Raw genomic sequence first — 19,171 nt, 5'->3', positions numbered from 1 at the left:
TAGGAAACCCATTGGGTCCCGGTGCCTTACCCGAGTTGAGCTCCCCCAACGCCACCCCCACATCTGTCAAGGGGGCCTCCAACTGGTCCCTCACCTCATCTGACACCCCTAGGGGAGGCAAGTCCACAAGGAACTTATCTATGGTGGCGCCCGGTAAACATTCCCGCGGGGCGTACAATTCTGCAAAATAAGCAGCAGAGCTCTCAGCTAAAGCTGGGGGATCTGTAATCGGCCTCCCTGCAGAGTTCCGTATACCTGGTAGTTCCTGGGCATGGAAGGTACCCTGACAGAGACGGTGCAGCATTTTACTAGACTTGTCCCCCCATTCATATACTCGGCTACGCGTCGCCAGCCAGATCTGACGTGCCTCATCCAACAACAGGGCACCCGATGCCTGCTGCGCATATAGTAATTGCCGCACGTTGTGCTCCCTCCCAGCCCCTAGACACTGACGTTCAAGTGCCTCAACTTTCGCCTCTGCTTGAACCAGTTCCTCCCTACGCTTTCTACGAGCCGCCACACACCAAGATATATCAACTCCACGCAGGGTGGGCTTCATTGCTTCCCACAAACTCGCAGCACTAGCGACCGATCCCTCGTTCTCCGACAGATACCGAGCAATCGCCTCGCTCATGTGAGCCCCATACTCTGCATTTTGCAGGTGCCAGGTGGATAATCTCCAACGAAACTGTTGCTTCCCCCTACCGAGACATATCTCAATGGATACCGGAGAGTGATCCGACAGGCCACGAGGCATAATTTCTGCTGCCACCACCCTATCCACGTCCGCCCGAGGAACAAAGATGTAGTCAATCCTAGAAAGTGAGTGATGAACCGCCGAGAGGTATGTGTATCCCCGCCGATCGCCCTGTTTTCGCCTCCATACATCTATCCAATCCATTCCCATAGCTAGCGAGTGTAGTTTCGTGGGAATACTGCTCCCGGGGTTACCCCCAGTTCTAGTCCTGTCTTTAGTCAGATCCATCACATCGTTCCAGTCCCCACCCACTACGGATACTCCATCCGGCATATCTGCGTGCAGTGTGAGCAGTTTCTCTACCAGGTTCCACTGTAACGGAGGGGGAGCATATACACTGCCCAGGGTTAGGGAATCCTCCCCAATTCTACCCCTGATAAATAGATACTGCCCCTGTGGATCAACCCACTGTCGTATGTGTACATATGGAACCCTACGGTGTATCAGGATCGCCACTCCTCTCGAGCCCCTTGTGAAGCCAGTGTGGAATACCTGCTGAAAGCCATACCGCTGTAAGCATAAGGCCTTTGTTCCCAGCAGATGCGTTTCCTGTAGCATCAAGACATCCGCCCCTGCCCTCTTTGCCTGATGCAGTATCGCCCCACGCTTGATTTTGTCCAGGGCCCCCCTTACGTTCCAACTAATAATCCGGAGACAGCCCGGTTTTAAGTGGCTATCCTGTGGCGTTCCTGTCATAAGATATATATCTCAGCCCAGCAAGCTGAGAATCATGATGGTGCAATGGTAAAGTACAAGTGTCCAGCGAAAGTGCGATCTGAAAACTAAAACAACCCCCTCCCCAACAAACCCCCCTCTGCATACCTCAAAGAACCATGAAGTATCTGTCGCGGCGGGATCGGGCCCCATCCCCAACAGGGGGCTGAGGCCCGCCCCGACCAATGGATCCCCAACTCACAGCCCATATCCGCTAAGTAAGTCCCCCACCCCCACTGTCGTGGCTGAGAGACCCACCCATATCGTATCTCCCCCTAAGTAAACAGCCACCTCGTCCCCACAATGCCCCATCAACATCCTATATTAGGGTTCAAGAGTCTGGCGCCCTGATACAGAGCCCCCCCGAGAGGCGACGCCGCAGGATCGGGAGCGCCCCCGGGAACTGGTCGCCTCCAGTCCTCCACCTACAGTACCCACTCAGGGGTGCAGGGCCTCCCTCCACCAGAGCCTCGAATTGCCCAGCGCAGGGGGGGGGGGGGAAAGCTGCCACCCAGCTCGAGCCACCCGGTCCCTGCCCCCGCGGCCCGCTTCAGCCGCCGATTCCCCACCAGTTCTCCAGAAGGCCGAGGGTGCCCCCAAGCCCGCAGGCCAGTCCCATGTGGTACGCCCGACCGCCGATATGAGAGTCGCGCTGACCCTCATATGAAGATGCTGTCCCCCTCCCGCGGGCCGACTGCACCGCCGACCCCCCAGCAATAAGGTGTTCCGAGGGGGGGGGGGGGGGCAGAAGAGGGGGCCCACACCCCGAGTCAAAGACCTGCGGACCGAGCCTCTGTGCCACCGGACTCCCCTTCAGGCACAGGATCGAAGCCACTCAAACGCTGCCCTTCCGCGGGCGACGGCACCGCCGATCCCCCGCATATGAAAACGAAGTCTACGGGGGGGGCACACCTCCAGGCCCGGGCCCACTAGTCGGAGCGGCGAGCACCAACCCCGCCTGCTGCCCACACCACCGCAGGGCCCAGTCACAGCTCCCCTCTCGCTCCTTACTAGCGCGGCCCGATCTGACTGCCGAGGCTCCGCTTCAGTCCGTGTGCCGGGCTGCCCACCAAATCTCAGGGCTCCCTTCAGCTCACGCGCCGGCCCACCCTGGACCTCCGCTATTGTCCAGGCTAATCCGCGTTGTCGTGCGGCAATGGGCGGGCCCCGCAGGCAGCGCGTCTCTCGGTCGGCTCCGGCTGAGCCAGCTGCAACACCCCGGCTCCACCTCTCCCCACTAGGCCGCTCCCGGTCACCACGCACTCGGTCACCTCAGGATATCGCGGTCTCCCCAATAGTTCTCGGGGCAACTGCAGGGACGATGCGGCTTCAAATCATCCGCTTCTCATCAACGCCATGCACGGGGAAAGAAGGATAACTGTCGGATTATCGGTGGGCTGGACGGAGCTCACTCCGCACACATCCGCCATGTCTGGCTGCCAAGCCACGCACCCGTCACCTTCACATTTTTAAATAAAAAAAATATAAAAAAATAAGAAAGTAAAAAAGGACAAAAACTACATCCCCCAGGAGGCATAGGGGCACATGGAACTGTGGCAGGAAATGACGTAATGTCTTTTTGAATATATGTAAGGGTGTGCCCAGAAGCCAGGTTGATCGTGAGCAAGGAATCACCATATTCCGAAACGCGTAGATCTTGCTTTGCCTAAAAACAGCCATTCTGAAGGAATAATAAAAAGTGCAAAAGAAACAAATGCGAGAGTTCGTCCCATTTGTTTCTCGCCAGCTGGAGAGAACTTTGTATGTGTATATATATATATATATATATATATATATATTTATTTTCATAACTGTTACGATCAGTTTTGTACATATTTTAATGAATTCTTTTTTCTTTCAGCAATTTTTTCTATATATATATATATATATATATATATATCTATATATATATGCAGTATAGCGTTAAAAAACAATTAAAAAATAATCAGTGCAGAGCCCTGGTGACAAAGGGGTCTATCCTAGAAACGCTATATATATAAGGACTGCTTTCTATTCTGATACAAGCATGTGAATCTATGATAGATTCAATACTGGAGAAAAAACGAGAAACTTACCTGTACACTATGGTTCTCCAGTATTATCTTTCATAGATTCACATGCGGCCCGCCCACCTCCCCGTTTCTTCTTTGGTAGACCACGTTTATCTCTGGTTTCATCTTTAGCTTACTCTTGGGCTGTTGGAAATCTGAGGTATGGTGGCTCTGCTGGGGATGGTGTATCTCTGGGCTGGTTGCTGATTGGCTGTGGTTTGGTCCATTTAATGAGGATAGGTGGTTATACAGAGGTTTACTCTCTATGGTTTCCAGGCAGTTTTTTCTTTTACTGCTATGGTTATTCTGTTACCGTGAGACTCCCACCATGACGACGGGGAAGATACAAGCATGTGAATCTATGAAAGATAATACTGGAGAACCATAGTGTACAGGTAAGGAACTAGTTTTTTGTTTATCTCCTGCATCTTGAAACATTAGGCTTAGCATACACTTCAATACATTTACACCTTGTTGCCTTATTCAATATACCTGTCATTAAAAAATTCATGAATGGACTTTAAAGAGTATTTCCCCCTAAACTCCCACCAGCATGTAATTTAAACATTGTGCTAACAAGGCTCATGGGGCCACTACATTCATGCCAACTCCAATGCTTATAATGTAGCATTCTTACTAGCTATCACTTCACTTATGCATATCAGTGAGCTCCATGCATTAGCTGTAGAAGAATAGAGACAAAATTGTGCTCAGAACAAATCCAAAATTTCAGTCCCAAGGTAGTCTCTCCCGTTCATATTAATCAATCAATAGAATTACCTGTTTGCTTTCCGCAACCTGATTTGGTGGCAGAAAGAGCTCTAGTTGCTCTAAACGCCAAAAGAGCTTTAATGTATTATATAGACAGAATCAAAACCTTTAGGAAAACTAGGCAACTATTTATGGCTTTCTCACCTCCTCACATTGGAAATCCAATTTAAAAAAACTGAATTTCTTAGTGAATAGTTAAATGTATTCTTATTTGTTATGCTACATCTAAAAGACTTTTACCTGTTCCCCCTAGGGTTCACTCAACTCTTAAAATAGGAGCCTTATGGCTCTTTATAGGGAACATTCCTATTGCTGACATTTGCAAAGCAGCAACATGATCCATACCACACATTTTCATAAAACATTATTGTGTGGATATTTTAGCAAGTCAACAAGCTAATGTTGGACAATTAGACAACCGCAAACCCCACAGGCTAGCCACTGCTTCTGGAGAGGGACTGCTTTACAGTCTATGCACAGCAGGTGTATCTACAGCTTCACATGCCTCGAAATGGTTGTTACTTACCCTGTAAGTATCTGTTCTTGGCATGTAGTGCTGTACAGTCACAGCTTTACATTACTTGCATGGACACCACATTACTGATACTTAATCTATCTCCATTCTCACCCGCCATCGGCAAAACAATCTAGCAATTGAGTCGATACCCATGCGCAGTATCATGGAGGGAGGTGTCGCACATCCTCATGACTTAATTACTCTTCCAAACAAAACAACTTGCAATCATCTGTGACCAACACTAGATGACGGACTTATGAACAGAATGTGAATCTACAGCACTACATGCTTAGAAGAGGTGCTTACAGGGTAAGTGGCATAATCCTTTACCACCATGCTCCTTCTAGACGAGGCAATATTGCTACAGTGCCACCGTAGTAGCAGTGGTGTACTACATCATTGTAATGTCTTTTTCATTGGAACTAAACTACATAAAAAAAATATTTATATATTTGTTATTGTTCCTTAAATTTATGAAATCACAGTTTTGTGTATGTTTTCATATTTATTTCACCTTTTATTTATAGTTTAACTTAAGCCGTGTTAATTCCTTTAACTACAAATAAAGATAGCAAATTTTTCTCATTGTTAGGTCTAGCTACAACAGCTTTAGTTTTTTTGCCAGAATTCGTGGCATCAATACAAAAAAAAACAAAGATGAGCTGTGGGTCAGCCCTATTAGCCTTTAGTTGCTATGAATGATGAATCGCTTGATAACAATGACAACCACACCCTGTTGGAGTTCTTCCTTTTTAATGTCATGTTATAGATTTGTTGTAGTAGATTTATGAATTCACAGTGGGCACATTTGATCAAAAGACAAAGAAGCTCCTCTATTGTAAAATCTTAGCCATACTTCGAGACCCCAGCCTCTGAACAGTCTTGCCCTGGTCACTGTTGTGGAGATGAATTGATCCAGTGCAGCTGGCCGTTTCACTGTAGTCAGATGCTCTCTGTTGATTGCTTTAGTTTAGGATATTCAGGTTGACTTGCATTAATACGTTTGTAGTTCTTGCCCGTTCTCCCTTCTTGGCCCCATCATTAGTTCCACTACTTCTTTTTTCACTTTGACGACTACCTTGAAGTGCTGGGAAATCCTTCACCCTAGCAAATTCATAATCAATCCTACAGCCTTTACAGTATGAACAGGAATGCAGTACCACAAGCAGTTACTAAGTGGTGTTCTGTGACTTACCACTGTTGCAAATGCATGGGTATGCTACAATAGTCCCTGATAGGTGGTATTCGGGCTGATTATATTTTAGACTTTTAAGGCTGCAGCACTAAATCGCTATACTAGGTGACATTCGCAGCCTGAAATTATTGCTGCATTATAGTATGTTAGTTCCAAGGGTTACTAGATAGTTTGTCTTATAAGTAATTTTGACTGAAAATGAGGACAAAATAAAGACACCAAACTAGTCTGTATTCAAAAGATATTCATTTAATTCAAACATAGTCTCAGCTAACTTTTCATCATTCACATCTAGGTCAAATAAAGATTATTGTGTTAAAAAAACGCAAATAAATCAGAAATGAGTTAAAGTATCAATGGTACTAGTTAGTGTTTGCAGAGCGTGCTTGTGCAGCTTAACAGATCAAGCACAGATTCTTAATTCCCTTACACAATTCCTCTGCCATTCTGCATCCCCATGAACAATTCCTCTGCCATTGGATCCTGTTTAGCCCCTACCTACCTAACTCTACCGCTTTGAAAGTCCCTACAATAGTTACGCTACTCCTACCTTCATTTACACCACAATCAACAGTAGGTTAGGCCAGCCTCCAAATTAGCACAAGCTTCATCATTTGCATAGTAGTCACTCGTTGAACAAGATTGAACTTCTACAAACTGTTAGTAGGTGATGTTTTATAAACTCCATGGATAAGCAAGTAAGAAGGGTGCTGTAAGACTAGGTGGCACTCTGCAGCATTGCTGGATTTCAAAGATGTAGTACCACAGTCCTTTGCTAGGTAGAACCCTGGCTTGCAAATTCTCCGAACTTCAGAGCTGCATCAGCACATACCTTTACCTGCAATCATTGCAGCATTAAAATGATGGTAGAAATGGGAGCCTTTTACCAGTTGGAGTCCACATAACACTCTTCTGCGGCTAATCTGATCCAGCACTCATGCCAAGTCTGCTAATCTGCATTTGCTAGCCAGTACTTTCTTAGGTCTCGCCTAGACAGCGCATGCGCTGTCGCAAGACCTATAGTAAACACAAATATGGGGGGGGTAATTTCTCCTGTCTCTTGCCATTGGTTGATTCTGGCATTGGTCTTCTTATGTGGCTTATGGTTGGCTTTTCATCCATTATGTCACTTCCGTTTTGCGGGATGCAGCACCGACCAACTACAGTTTAGTTCCGCTGCTGGCTGTTAACTATTCATTTAGGGACTACTTTTTTGTTTATTGAGCTTCTGCAGTCACTACGACGTGCCTTGCTTACATTCGGCACGCCACATCCACTTTAATTTTCAAAGCAGTTGGGACAATGGCGGCCTTTGTTGGTATCTAAGTTATTTCCCGGTGAGCCGTGGATACATCTCAGTCCGCGCGGGGCTGAGCTGGGCTCGTGCAGTCCCGCGCCTCATTGGTATCATATTCCACTGATGCCTCCTGTGATAAGGCGATCCGGAAGCAGGCATCCATCCTTCCCGACTGCTGCAGACTTTGTGCGCCGCACGGATCTCTCCTGTGCTGCAAGTACTAATGAAGAGCTCTTCCCTTCTTCTTTCCCTTTCTTCATTCGCTACCTCCTGTCTTCTGCCCTTCATCCTGTGCATCGATGCTGCTCATTTTCCCTGCTCCCACTTCCGTTTCTCTGCCCCGGTTCCTCCTATTGCTTTCCCAATTACTCACCCATTACTATCTTGTTTCCTTCCTCCTTTTCACCGTCGCTGCTCTGCTATTTCCTCAGTCCTCTTTTTCTGGTTTCCTTCCTCCCTCCCTTCCTCATTTTGCTCTCCCTACTTCCTTCCCTGTTTCCGTCCTCGCTCCCAAACCTAGGTTTTGCCCTTGCCAGCTGCCTTTGATACTGTCGACCTCCAGGCTTTTAAACACACACACACGGGGGCAGCAGGCTTCAATGGCAAAACCATGGACTGTTTAACATTATTCATAAACAATAGATCGTATCTGCCATCGTGGACTGGTAAATGAACACTGCCTCGCTCTCTCTAAAAGAAGTGCTTCGAAGTACTCCCACTGCTCTGAGTGTGTTCAGCCGCAGCGCCACTTGTGCACAGTGCACTTGTGGTATTCTCTAGTGGCAGAGACACCTCCCCACACACACACACACACACTACAGAACGATATTTACTACCGCATTGTCTGATTGAATGTGTCGTGTTCGTATTTTGTTTTGGTTTCACACACACATATCACGCAGCCTTCGAAAATAGTGTGATACTGTGTGCGTGAGTTACTGATTTCCCAAGCTTGACTCTAGGGTTTAGGTTGAACATCATTTCCTTGCTAATTGGGAATCCCGAGCACGACATGCCATCTCTGTAGCTCCTTGGCTAAGAGTGTGCCCAGTGCACGCTTCACAGGGCTATTGGTCACTGGATATAAGACGGCCGTTTCAAGGGATCTAATTTGATGTGCCGTTACTCCTGGAAGGTTATGTGAGTGTGAACTGCTATGGTAGCCCTGCAAACTCGTTTATTACGGCTGGCTCCTTAAAGCCCAAAATATCACTTGTGAAAAATAACCAAGGGCAATGTGCGCCAATGTATGCTTTTGCGCAGAGTGGGGCGGGGCCGTTTGTAAAATACATTTGGAAAACCCCTGCTATCAGCTACTCGAGTGAGCCACCCCTGCCTCCGTTGATAATTTGTCAGGGCGTGGCCCCTGAATGTATTCGCCGAATGGCTATTAAATTATAAACATTATTTGCTGTGTGAAAGCCATATTATTGCGTAATCTACATACTACACATAAAGGTGTTATTTTGGTGTAAATTGTAATACCTTAGTATTAATAATGTAATACATTATCTTAGTTTCCTCTGGCCTGAGGCTCGGTACTTTTAGGGATTTCGAAAACTGAGTAAAAGCAAAGCACAGCACGAATTCGCTCTAAATTGTTTTCTGCAAACAAGACAGAATATTTTCGATTGTAAGAGGGCGTTTTTAAAATACATTATGGCGACTTTGCCCAAACCCTTGGCTGCTTTCCAGGACTTTAAATATAGAAACAACAGAAAGCACAGACTACACTTTCTGTGACATTCGCAAGCTTGATAATAACAAGCATTTGCAATGCAACAGGTCTCGCATTTACGCATGTTTGAGCTATTGGCATTGTAAACGCCAATTCCTTGTATTTATGTTTTAGTTTTTAAAACATAAATAAAAGGCATTGTCATTTACAATACTAATAGCTTAAACGTGCATAAATGCGAGACCTATTGCATTGCAAATGCTTGTTGTATTTACTGTTAGATCCTCAGTAGATGCTGTGCTTACACTTTAGGGAAGCTCTGGCCAAATAGAGGGGTTTAGCCGTTGGGGTGCCTTAGAATGTGGAGATGCCCAATTAGTCATGGCTCCTTACCCCCTCCCGCTTACTCGTCTACAAACAGCCACAAGCTGACATGTTTTCTTTTTAATGTACTGTGTTGGATCCTCTTTGACTGCTGCACCTATACTTAAGTGTAGCTCTGTCCTGGTTGAGGGATTCAGCGCTTTGTCCTGAGAAAAACACCTGATATTTCACTTAACCTCCACAACATTAATCAGCTTTATCATGTTTTTCTTTGTCCAGAAGTAAAATAAAAATGGAAGGCTTTAGTGCTTATTTATAGTGGATTGGACCCCAGGAAGCCTAGAACTCAATGGAACTAGATGATCAATTTGGCATGTCTTTTGCAGTAATGTTTGTCGAGCCCTTGCTGAGTAATTGCCCAGAAATTAATGCTTTTAAGGTCATAGCACATAAGCACCAAACAGTGTTCGGCAATCCGGAGGGTTGTTGACTTTACTCTTACCAAATTTCTAAGCTCCTTGGTAATTTAGCTGTGAATTGTTTGTGCCTTAGGGTATACGGGTGTTTAGATGATGTGTTTAGGCCTCCCAATTTGTACAAGATAAGGTCATGTTTTTTAGCCTTTGTGTGTGCCACCATTATACTGAGTATCAACCTTGTACCCAACCAGCCTGCCCATCGACTTAATTCATGTTTAATTCATGTTTATCAGTCTCCCCATCTCCCTTGGAGTGTGCATCAACTCTGTGCCCTATTCCCACCCTACCATCATCTTCCCCCTGAACTGCAAACAACTCACAAGCCTCCCTCCCATGGAATTCGCCAACCTAATTTTTATGAACTTTAACACCACCTTTTATCCCTCCGTTCCCAGTGCCCCTAACCTTCATCTCCGTCCCAGCCCTCTGGCCTACAGTCCCCAGTTCCCCAAAAGTAGATGTTAAGTCGGTTGTGTGCTATTGGATATTAGGTTTCCAATCCTCAGGCTGCATTAGTTTACTCTCCCATAAGTTCTTCGTGTCGTGCATCTTCACCAGTTGACCTAGCAGGATGGCCTCTTCTCTACGGATGGTATCAGTTGAAAGTTTGGACCCTCTCTACTCCACCACCACTATCAGCCACCTCCCCCTTTGTGGGAATTATTCTTGTATCTGCAGCTGGGCTTTCTGCTGGCATGCCCATGTTCTGTTTGGCATCCGCGATGCTCTGGATTTCCTTGGCCAGCGAGAGAAACCTAACTTGATGTAGTTTGTTCGGTTCAAATAATATATGGAGCAGGTGACCCTACTAATATGTTGTGTTATTAACTCTCAAAAAGTCAGTAATCGTGTGGAACGAACTGCCCTTTTTGGAGTGTGTAAGTGAGTCCTGTTAGTGTGTTCATGGTGGCATTTATGATTCCTGTAATTGTGAAAGCTGCACTCTGTGGATCCCTTCTAACGCCATTCAGTCTGAATAATTTAGTTCCAATAACTGCTGGATCATGTGTTGAACAAACACCTCCAGTTCTCTGTCCTCTCCTCTCCCAAAGGCTCCTCAAGTGAAATTTGGCTTGTTGGGGCCTGTTCTCCAGGTTCTTGAAATTCTCACGGAGGACGTTCGTGCTGCATGCAGCCATTAATAGTGGATTTCTACAATTGGAACACACTGTCTTCTAAATCTTGGAATTCTTTCTTGACATCTTGTAAGTCTTACTCCGAGATCTGTCCAAACGGATTGAAAGTCTCTGTAAGGTGGCTAAGCAGCTTACACATGAAGTCTTTTGCTACAAACGAGGAGTGACCTACCTCTGTGATGCATCTGTGTGGATGTACTTTTTCCCACAATCTCTACTCCATGTAAGTTCGCCGGTTGGAGACTTTGAGTTGCTGCACCATGTTTTATGCCTACTACAGCTGTATTCTGAAGGTCAGTGGCTATTACCCCTGTTGTTCTGCTTCTCCGGTGGCAATTGATCTTCAAGAGTGGACTGCCATCTTGTTGCTCACTCTGTGGCCCAGTCGTCACACATGCACATCTAGCTAATCCAACCCATCCATATTGATTTCCTGTCCAGCAGTGAGATTCTGCACTCTGTCCTGACTTCAGAGTGCTGCAGTTTGCATTTTTTATCTTTGGTATTGGGCGGGGGATGGGCAATACATGGCTGTGGTGGAGGTGAGCTCTGCAACATCTAAGTCTCCGGTGGCCAAGGCCACATCCCCCAAAAGTACTGGTTTAAAAAAGAAGTGGAATTATGTGGTGCAAATATGATTATAGCGCCATTTGAATAGCGTTTCCCGGCAGTGTTCCATTCGTGCTGCCCCAGGAAAGCTTAGTATGAATGGAGAGGGTTTTGACAGAAGAGAGAGAGAGACACTTTGAGGCTCTGTTTAATAACTACTAAAAACTGTAAATGAGAGCCTCAGAGTAAGATGAGAAACTGGTTGGTCCTAGCTTTGGCTTTCGTAATCATTTCGGCCACGCAGGGCGTTGTAGTGAAGGGACAGACATAGGACAGCGGGCAGATGCTAAGCCTGCGGGACCCTGAGGAACAGCCACCTCTTGTGAAGCTTATACTTGCAGAATATAATTACGGCTACTCACTGGTAACAGAAGCACTCTTGCCTGCATACACCATGCTCTGCCAATGGCCATTGCCAAGCAGTCTCCGAACCCTACCTAACGTCCTGCACTTTACTTTCTCTATTCACAGCGGGCAACATAGCTTTCATCTGTGCACAATGCTTATCTGCTGTGCAGTCTGTAATAAAGCGCTGCAAATAGTCTCCCTCCTCCTCCATTCCAGAAAGGCATTTCCGATTCCTGACCCATTTGCCGTTGTTGTAATAGCATTGCAAGAGATTCCTTAGTAACAATGAAGTGCTACTACAGCAAAATCAATAAACTTTTTTATGAGATTCACAAGTTCTTTTGAATCGCCAAAATTAATGAGTTCTTTTTGGTTAATTTGTTTTGAAGAATTACACTTTTTCAAGTGTTCTGTTCTTTTCTATTATTTCATAGGCTTGAAAAAAAGCTTGCAGTCCCTCCGGGAAGAGATCAAGAATTTAGCCAAAGGAATCCGTGGCACTTTACAAAGTAAGTGGGTGTCGACAGGCACTACCATATAACTGCATAACCTACTGCTTGACATGCATTGTTACAGACAAGTACTCCATACAGACTTATGTCTACTATCCTCTGTGACTCTCACATTCTGTTGTCTTCAGGTATGGAGCCAAGTAAAGAGGAAGTGCAAAGTGGGCAGTATGACGTCAACCTGCGGATACGCAGGACACAGGTATATTGGGTTATTCGCTTAAATGTATTGTCTTGAATTGGATGGGTGCGTGGTGTAGTGGGGCTCAGATTGATCATTGGAAAACCGAGATATAACAAAGGAGAGGGGGAGTTTCCTTACGTTCTCAGAGGAGAGATGCATGAATATCTGTGGGGCCTTAAGCAGAAAAGTAAACTTCGGTCTGAGATGTGGGTGTCTATAGGGCTTGAAGTGCGAGGAATAGAGTTGCTTATAATGGAAAGCCAGAAAAGTCTGAGCCAGAGTTCAGCCTCTTGATTTGAGCAGAAGCTTTCACAGTTTAGACCTGAAACCAACATGAGTTAGCAATGGATCTATAGGTGACCAAGCTGTAAATAACGGATGCGGGAACATTAATTTTGTTATACTTTAAAATATGCTTTCACTTTAACTCAGTTAAGTATGTGATGGGTAAATGCAAGGATGCTATCGAGAGGTGTCTGAGTGAAATTGCTAGCCCAGATAGTATTTTAAACTCTTTTAAGGAGATTTCTAGTACAATCTAGGCATCTCTCCTTAGAAAGAAAAGGGGCTCTAGGAAGTCTAATGGTTGGTTCGACTCCAGGTGTACACAATCATATTCTATCATGAAAAAAGTGTTGCACACAATACCAAGAAATCAAAATGATATAAGACACGCTAGAGGGGAATATAGGAAAGCTATTAGGGACAGGAAAGCTACACTGAAGAGAGATGCTTGGGAAGCCTTACACGAAGCCTCATTGCTAGGTGATGCCCAGGCCTTTTGGAAGGCGGTTAAGGCGCCTTTCCTCATAAGTGATCCTGGCCCTTCCATTGAAGTCTCCATTACTGGTGACCAATGGATTTGCCATTTTTCAGCAGTTTATAAAGGTGAAGGAAATCCGGATATCTTGTATAATAATGAATATGAGAAACAGCAGTTGATCTCTCTTCCTGCGGTTGTGAATCTAGATTTCACTCTGGATGAAATAGAGCGGGCTCTCTCTTCTAGCCAGGGAGGCAAAGCTCCGGGCCCCGATGGGGCCCCATCATTCTTCAGGTGTTGTCTACAAGTTGTAACTCGGCTTTCTTACCCACCTGGGTGGAATCAACCATCGTGCCTATTTTTAAGAAGGGGGACAAGCAAGATCCAGGCTGTTATAGGCCTATCTCTTTGTAGGACGCTATAACTAAAATTGTGGGCCGTGTCATTTTGGAACGTCTTCAGGACTGGGCGGAGGTAAACTCTGTCCTGTCAGACCTCCAATACGGTTTCCGTGCAGGCTTGGGCACTGTTGAACAGGGTCTTAATCTGTCATTACTGATTGGGAAATACACAAGGGCAAAAAATAAAAAGGGGAATCTGTTTTTAGTATTTGTGGATCTAACAGCCACTTTCAACTGTGTGATCCACAGTAAACTCTGGGCCATTTTAGAAAAATTGGGGGTAGAAGATAGGATTATTTATTATCTTAAAAGATTTTCTAATGAAGGTACGGCCCGAGTCCGCTGTGGGGTTAATGGGGAACGGTCAGGCGCTTTTTCGATAAATAGTGGTGTTAGGCAGGGTTGTGTTTTGGCCCCTTTCCTTTTTAATCTTTACATTAATGGTTTGGAAGGGGCCCTACTTAAAAATAACGACGACTGTCCTTCTCCTGGCTGGGAGACCCATCCCAGCACTCTTATACGCAGATGATGCAGTTCTGATGTCCCGAACGCAGGTGGGCCTTCAGAGGCTGCAGGACAGCTTCACGAATTTTATGAAGAATTTAGGCTTGAGAGTAAATACGTCTAAAAAGTACTCTGTGCACTGTGGGCGTAGGATAAAGAAATGTAATACAATGTTTGTTGCAGGACAAAAGATCGAAGCTACTGCCAAATTCTCTTATCTGGGGATTCTTTTCAGGCACGGTGACGCATGGGCGCAAGCGATTGACGCCAAGAAACTGGCTTTTCTTAGAGCCACCACTGCCTTTATTAACTTTGCTAAAAGATTGGGTAAAAGACCACCGGTGGAACTTATAAAAATATATAAGGCCAAGTGTGTCTCATTAGCCTCCTATGGAGCAGGGCTCTGGGGGCTAGCAGATGTGAAAAAAATTCAGCATGTTGAGAACTCATTTCTCAAATACCTTCTATCAGTCCCAAGTAGTAGTACTTCTACCGTATGTCACGCAGAACTGGGGCTTACCTTTATCTCTGATTTAATTAAGCTAGAGCCTATCCTTCTATGGCATAGGCTCTGGATTAAGGAAGAGGCAAAATTGAATCGGGAGATTATTTTAGATTTTTGTAAACTTGATGGTTTTTGAACATCCCCTGGATTGCGTATGTACGTAACTTCTTAAATGACCTTGGTCGTTTGGAGAATTTTAATAACCCGAGTTCACTTGGGACTATTTCAAGGAAGGACTTGAGAAGAGAAGGGCCACTGCTTTTGGAAAGCCACAGAATGACAAATGATTTATTAAACCGACTGTCCTCCAAAATCAGATGATTTTAACCACATTTAAAATTCAACCTTATCTAACCTTTGTACCTGGTGTATACGATAGATTCATTTTAACAAGATTTAGACTGGTGTTTTTTCACAGACTAGTGTCATTACCAAAGATGAATGATTGGTCGAGAAACCTTCAGCAACAATTCATGTTCTATTCTTCTGTAAATTGTATACCCACTTAAGAAAACTGTACATAGTGCCCGTTTAAAAAAATGTTTGGTCTCCGCCAATGTCAACCAGCTTTTCAGGCGCTGCAATATCTTGACAATGAGCATAGTGTTTTTAGAATCGTGATCTTTTTAAAACAAAGTTTTTTTCTATCGGAAGCTTATGCATGTTTAATTGATTTTTAGCCTCATATTTATGTCCCTTTATATGTACTGAGGACTGTGTTATAATAATTATGAAATTTTTATTGTTTTAATTAATTTTCACCTACTGTACATATTTTTTTTCTTATGTGCTTTTATAATTGAATAACATATCAATCGAATAAAGCTTCTGTGACTCTGACTCATCTGTTTATAAGGAATCCAGGCTTGGCTCTTTGTAACAAAACATTCTATTACTACCTTAGACAACAATATTTATTACCATTTTTACCTACCTTTGGTTTTAGATCTTATACAGAATTGTTTGCATTATCTCCATATTTTAGCTGACAAGCATTGTTGTCTTCTTGTCATTAGCTTTGTATCTCGAGCTCTGAGAGTCATAAAAAGATCGAAGGATTGATGTCTTTTTTAACTAATCATGATATTTTGTTATTATGCTTTGTATTTATCATTAATATTTTATCGATTTTATATTGTACAGTTTTATCTTTGTTCAGTATTATCAATACTATTTAGCTGTGATGTAATATCTTTTATGGGTTTTTATCCGAATAAAGCATTTTGGCTGACTGACTGAAACATTCAGATGTAGCTGAGATAGATGTTTAACTGAAGCTATTGTTTGCTTGCCCACCTCCAGTAGTATGTCCTTATGGAGATCAATATTCTCTCAAAACAATTCTGGTAATTGTGACAAGGACAAATTGGGGAAGGTCACCATTTAAAAAGAAAGGCTGTTGGCTGCCTTCTCTTTTGTTTTCCTCTGTGTGATTTGTCTGCAATACCATCCATGTTTCCCATGTGCTGTTATATAGTAATTTTCACTTTTTAATAAAATTAAACTCTTTTCTACTTTCCTTCTAGTTTTTGTGTCTATTAGTTTTTGCTACAACGCTTTTGAAAATACAACTACTCCGAATAACTTGATGCACCTCTGGTGCTCCCTTCACATCTTATGTTGACTAAGCAATAACTTTTAGCTTTCCTGGAATCCTGTTCTCCCTGTGACTACTCTTTCTGTCCCTTGCAGCATGGCATTCTTTCACAGCAGTTCATAGAAACCATCAACAAGTGCAATGTTGCACAGTCGCATTACCGGGACAGGAACGTGAAGCGCATCCACCGTCAGCTGGAAATCAGTAAGTGCCCCATCATGAACATTCACTTTCCCACTCAGTTACCCAAAGCTCCTAACTAGTCTGATGTTGTCTTCCTGTAAGAAAAAATGAGAGGCGAATACGTCAACTTAGAAAAGCTCTCTAGATATGTCTGGCAGAGTATCTTTAACAACACTGCATACCATGAGCTTTTGCCATGGCAACGTGATATCGTTACATAAGCCAGAAATATGAATATATGAAGAGTGTCAAAGTAACCAGACAAAAACCAAACCATTTGGAACATTTTCAACATTGTGGGTTTGCCCAGGCTACCAAATGGCAATTAAAGGAGTGTCATCTCCTTTTGAAACCAGAATGGGTAAGATGGTTGTCCACTTCCTGGCTTTTGCATAGAAAATCAGAATAAGATTCTGCAGAACATCCCCAGAGTCCTCTTGAGAACATGTAGAGTGCGCTGAAGAGTGCCTAGCAGCATCCACACCTAAAATAGAGTACCCCTATTAACCTGCTGGTGTTGATGATTTACTTTTTTTCCCCTTCTGTGCGTCTTGGACAAAAGGCCTTGTGCGAAAATCCCCCCTCAAATCGGATAAGTACGAGTGTGTTGACTACGATTTGTGTATCTTAATGAAAAAAGTCCTTGTTGTCATCCAGAGCAACGTGCTGTTTAAAACTTCTATTCAGATGATAGACTTTCCCTGAAAGGTCATTTAGCTATTTAGGCCTATATTGGGGTACATAACATTGCCTTTGGCTATCTTGAGAGAGCAGAACACAAATGCCAGCACCTTCTCTCCGTTTTCTACCTGAACAAGTACAGCATTCAAGCCCAGTATACTGCATTCACACATCAAAATGCCCCAATGTATTCATTTCTCACATTTCCTTTTGACCCCGTTGTAAGTCGCTTGGCAATCAACAGTCTAGTCATATTTCTATCTTATTTATCAGTGATCTTGTTGAATGTACTAAGCTGGCAAAATTTCAAAATATTATTCGACTAAGCCTAGGAAGGAAAATAATTGGTGCGTGTTTTTCGGTACAGGTCGCTTGTGCTGCAGCCCTTAGAGGCCTTCCCTGGCCACAGTGCCCTTGGTACCCATGGTATCTTTTACAAGGGACTTACATGTGGCCATAGAGGTGCCAATTGGGAATACAAAGATACAGTTTTGGGGAAAAAACACAGGCCCTGGGAACCTGATTGGGAAGGACCCAGGGCACATCAAGTCAAAGTGGATCAGTAATCTGGCAAAAAGTAGGGGATTACTGCAACAGAAACCCATTTTCCTACAGTAAGTGCATGAAAATTTACAGGAAGTGGAATAGAACTGCTCCCTCAGTGTTGTGTGGTGCAACAAGGCAGCATTGTGTGGTCGCAGTGGAGCAGCAACGAGAGGATGAAGGTTCCTAACACTGGCCTTTGGCATGCCCGCTGCAAGTCTCCACTGCGCTTCTATGCTGCAGCCAGCATTAACTAGGTCCTGCAGGAGTGATCTCACTTCCTGTGCATATAAATGATGGTTAATCCAGTAATGTCACTTGTGGCTGAGATAAGTTACTGTATCCACCCAGAACTGGCATTCTTCGCTTTTGACAGTTAACCTACATTTCTTAATTCTCTCCATTACCTCCATCGATACCTTTCTTTCTCCAAAAGCGAGACCAACATTGCTTGTTGAGGTGCATTGTAGTTCACCGTGACACCAAGGTCATGCTGATGTTTCTAGCCCAAGAGTTTGTCACCCCACTTGACCATGTACACTTTTCACACTGTTTCCATTTCTTTGAAGCTGATTTTTATACAAGTAAAATCTGTTAAGTCTATTTTAGTTTAGACATACCCATTGTGATTGATGTCCGGCTGAAGTAGCTCATTGTTGTAATTTTCGTTTTTATTTGATTCTCCTATGAAAGTGCAAGAAGATCCCAAATCATCAAGTACTGTTAAAACTTTGTAACCAACCGCTATCTCACGTCTTGTTAACTAGTACACCGTGATCACATTATTCAGCGTTCTTTTGCCCAACAGAGAACTGTAGAACAAATGTACGCCTACGTTCTTATAGTACTGCCATTTGTTTTATCTTTTCACTTTTACACATGCTTCTGTAATTGCCTGTTCTCCCACACTTTCTGCACATGGAATGTTTCGTAAAGCAACACGTTTTATTGTAAATTGTGCAGTGTGTCCACATCCAAACTTGCAATCATTTTTTTTCCTGATTCTATACTATTTTTTACTACCCTAGTCTTTTCTTCTACACTCATGCCTTTAACCCTAGCTACTTTTCCCTCTGCGCTACTCTTATTTGTTACCTCCTGTGCCTCTTATAAATCGGCTTTCTTTGCCATCTACTGGGATTGTTAGTACATTGTTAAGAGTTTTTGACTTTTTATTCGGGGCAGTACCAAATCTCCATATTAGATTTTTTTGCCCATTTGGTCGGTGAAGCAAGATATTTTCCCACTCTCTCGGTTTTTCATTGCTGTTGAACAAAACATTTATCTATTTCTAAAACTACATTGATGTATGACCCTAAATCACTTTCCAGCGTTATGCCAGACCTTTCACATTACCTACTGCTATTTCTGCTATACTTGGATAGATATTTCTTTCTTCAATGCCCAGATTATGTCAGAACTTCT

General features: G+C 44.0%; 1 protein-coding gene across 1 annotated transcript in view; it reads left to right on the top strand.

The window, feature by feature from the left end:
• The window catches only part of LOC146811733 (syntaxin-4-like), a 390,796-nt gene that overhangs the window by 228,730 nt on the left and 142,895 nt on the right, over nucleotides 1-19,171 (top strand). The window contains exons 4-6 of the mRNA XM_085618728.1: nucleotides 12,311-12,385; nucleotides 12,517-12,587; nucleotides 16,435-16,543. Of these exons, the coding sequence (XP_085474854.1) occupies nucleotides 12,311-12,385; nucleotides 12,517-12,587; nucleotides 16,435-16,543 (255 nt within the window). The remainder of the gene's footprint in view (nucleotides 1-12,310; nucleotides 12,386-12,516; nucleotides 12,588-16,434; nucleotides 16,544-19,171) is intronic.

This window comes from Triturus cristatus, chromosome 7 (assembly GCF_964204655.1).
Source record: "Triturus cristatus chromosome 7, aTriCri1.1, whole genome shotgun sequence".
In the NCBI taxonomy this organism is placed as follows: domain Eukaryota; kingdom Metazoa; phylum Chordata; class Amphibia; order Caudata; family Salamandridae; genus Triturus; species Triturus cristatus.
This window is presented reverse-complemented; position numbering and strand designations above follow the sequence as displayed.